This window comes from Fonticula alba (assembly GCF_000388065.1).
Source record: "Fonticula alba strain ATCC 38817 unplaced genomic scaffold supercont2.6, whole genome shotgun sequence".
NCBI classification, from domain to species: Eukaryota; order Rotosphaerida; family Fonticulaceae; genus Fonticula; species Fonticula alba.
In genome coordinates this window covers 1,201,681-1,203,325 of record NW_009242976.1, presented here as the reverse complement: position 1 = coordinate 1,203,325, position 1,645 = coordinate 1,201,681, and the positions used below count along the sequence as shown (strand labels likewise).

Genomic DNA, 1,645 nt, shown 5'->3' with positions numbered 1-1,645 from the left:
CCCCCCCCCCCCCTCGGCCTCTGCCTGCCAGCCAGCCTCCTTTTCCCGCGCCAGATCCACTTCGCACCTTGATCGTCGGCCGGTCTGCTCATTTCCGCTAGCCGTCCTCCTCCCGCCTTTTTGCTCGTCCCTCCGTTTGGTGTCCCCGCCCGTGCTCCTCCCAAACACCATGCTGTCCCGCGCGCTGTCGCTCCGGCCTCTGAGTCTGTCGCTCGCCCGCGCCACGCCTTCGCTCGCCCGCGCGGCCTATTGTGCGTCTCTGGCCCGTTCTCCCTTCCTTTTTCCCTCGGCCGCCAGAGGTATTCCCCCTGCCATGTCCCTGCTGACCTTTGCCCCCTGCCCTTCTGTCTGCCTTCTCCGCCTGTCTCCACACACACACACACACACACACGCACGCACGCACGCACGCACGCACGCACGCACGCACGCACCACCGACAGCCGGAGGGATTGTTCCCAATGTGCGCGTCACCCAAACCGGTGGCGATCCCCCCCACCTGCCGGACGACCAGTACCCCGCTTGGCTGTGGGACTTCGAGAGCCCGGAGTCTCACCTGAACATCACCCGGCCGCTGGTCCGTGGCCAGAAGGTCAAGCCCAGCTACACGACCAAGGTCCTCACTGCCTCCGAGATCGACAGCGAGGCGAACCCCAAGAAGTTCCTCAAGCGCCAGCGTCTGGAGACCATCCGCGGGGAGAACTTCCTGCGCGACAAGAGCGGCTAATGGCGCACGCACACACACACACACACACACACACACACACACACACACACACACGATCAGACCCACCCCGGGTTGTGCTGTTTTTCCCGCCTTGGGCCTCGCAAGATGGCTCGGCCTTTCTTTCTTTTCTCCTCCTCCTCCCTCCTTTGCCCGCCTCCGGCCACCAGTGTGATACCAGTGTCCCCCTCGCCCTTCATACACCACGATATTTTCCCGAAGAAAAAATACATAGACTCCTTCCCAGCCACTTGTCCTCCCATCCCGTGTTGCTTGTCGACATCGCCGCTTCCCTACACACGCGAGCAGGGTGAGGCTCAGCAGCAGGGCCGCTTGGCCGCCCGGGCATCCAGCCCAAAGGAAACACCCATGCCCTGCCCGCGGCCACGGCTTGAACACGAAGTAAAGTGACTCCTCACCAGGACGGACAAGTGTCCTCCTGTCCCGCCCGGGCCGACAGGAGGAGGGTGCATCGAAAATGCGGGCCACCGTGCCGGGAAGCAGGCCAAGGAGGCCAGCACGGCCGGGAGAACCGCGCCGGAGGCCAAATCCAAGAGACGCGCCCTGGGTGGGGTGGGATTCTGAGGATATCAGAACTCATTCGTATATCACGTGCGTCTGCGCGCTTTGCCGACATGCAACTCAGGCTCCGCTCTTGGCCGCGGCTCCGGCCGGCCTCCGGCGGCGATGTGACCGCGCTGAGTCAGAACATGCGGCGGCCCAACGGAAACACGCCCTCCCGGGGAACACGACTGTCCTTTTTTCATACAGAAGGAAGTCCGCTCTAAGGGCCGGGGCGGGGAAACACGCCTGCCGGCAGGCGGCGCGGGCAATCTCAGCCCAGCAGGAAGGGGGCGCGGGGGCTGCCTCCCTTGTGGGCCGGGGGACATGGGGACCGGCCGGCGGAGGCACGACGGGACGGGC

The 1,645-nt window shown here is 65.0% G+C and overlaps 1 protein-coding gene across 1 annotated transcript; it reads left to right on the top strand.

The window, feature by feature from the left end:
- Nucleotides 1-728, top strand: H696_03931 (hypothetical protein). The gene is made up of 2 exons (XM_009497799.1): nucleotides 1-251; nucleotides 441-728. Exons 1-2 carry the CDS (start codon nucleotides 170-172, stop codon nucleotides 722-724), a joined length of 366 nt encoding a protein of 121 aa, XP_009496074.1. The 5' UTR covers nucleotides 1-169; the 3' UTR covers nucleotides 725-728.
- Nucleotides 729-1,645: the final 917 nt, after the last annotated feature.

What these genes read in the sequence shown, in the direction of transcription:
- H696_03931 (XM_009497799.1), top strand. Translation starts at nt 170, where the DNA reads ATGCTGTCCCGCGCGCTGTCGCTCCGGCCTCTGAGTCTGTCGCTCGCC. An exon ending in GCTCGCCCGCGCGGCCTATT is followed by an intron (nt 252 to 440) that starts GTGCGTCTCTGG and finishes CACCACCGACAG; the next exon opens with CCGGAGGGATTGTTCCCAAT.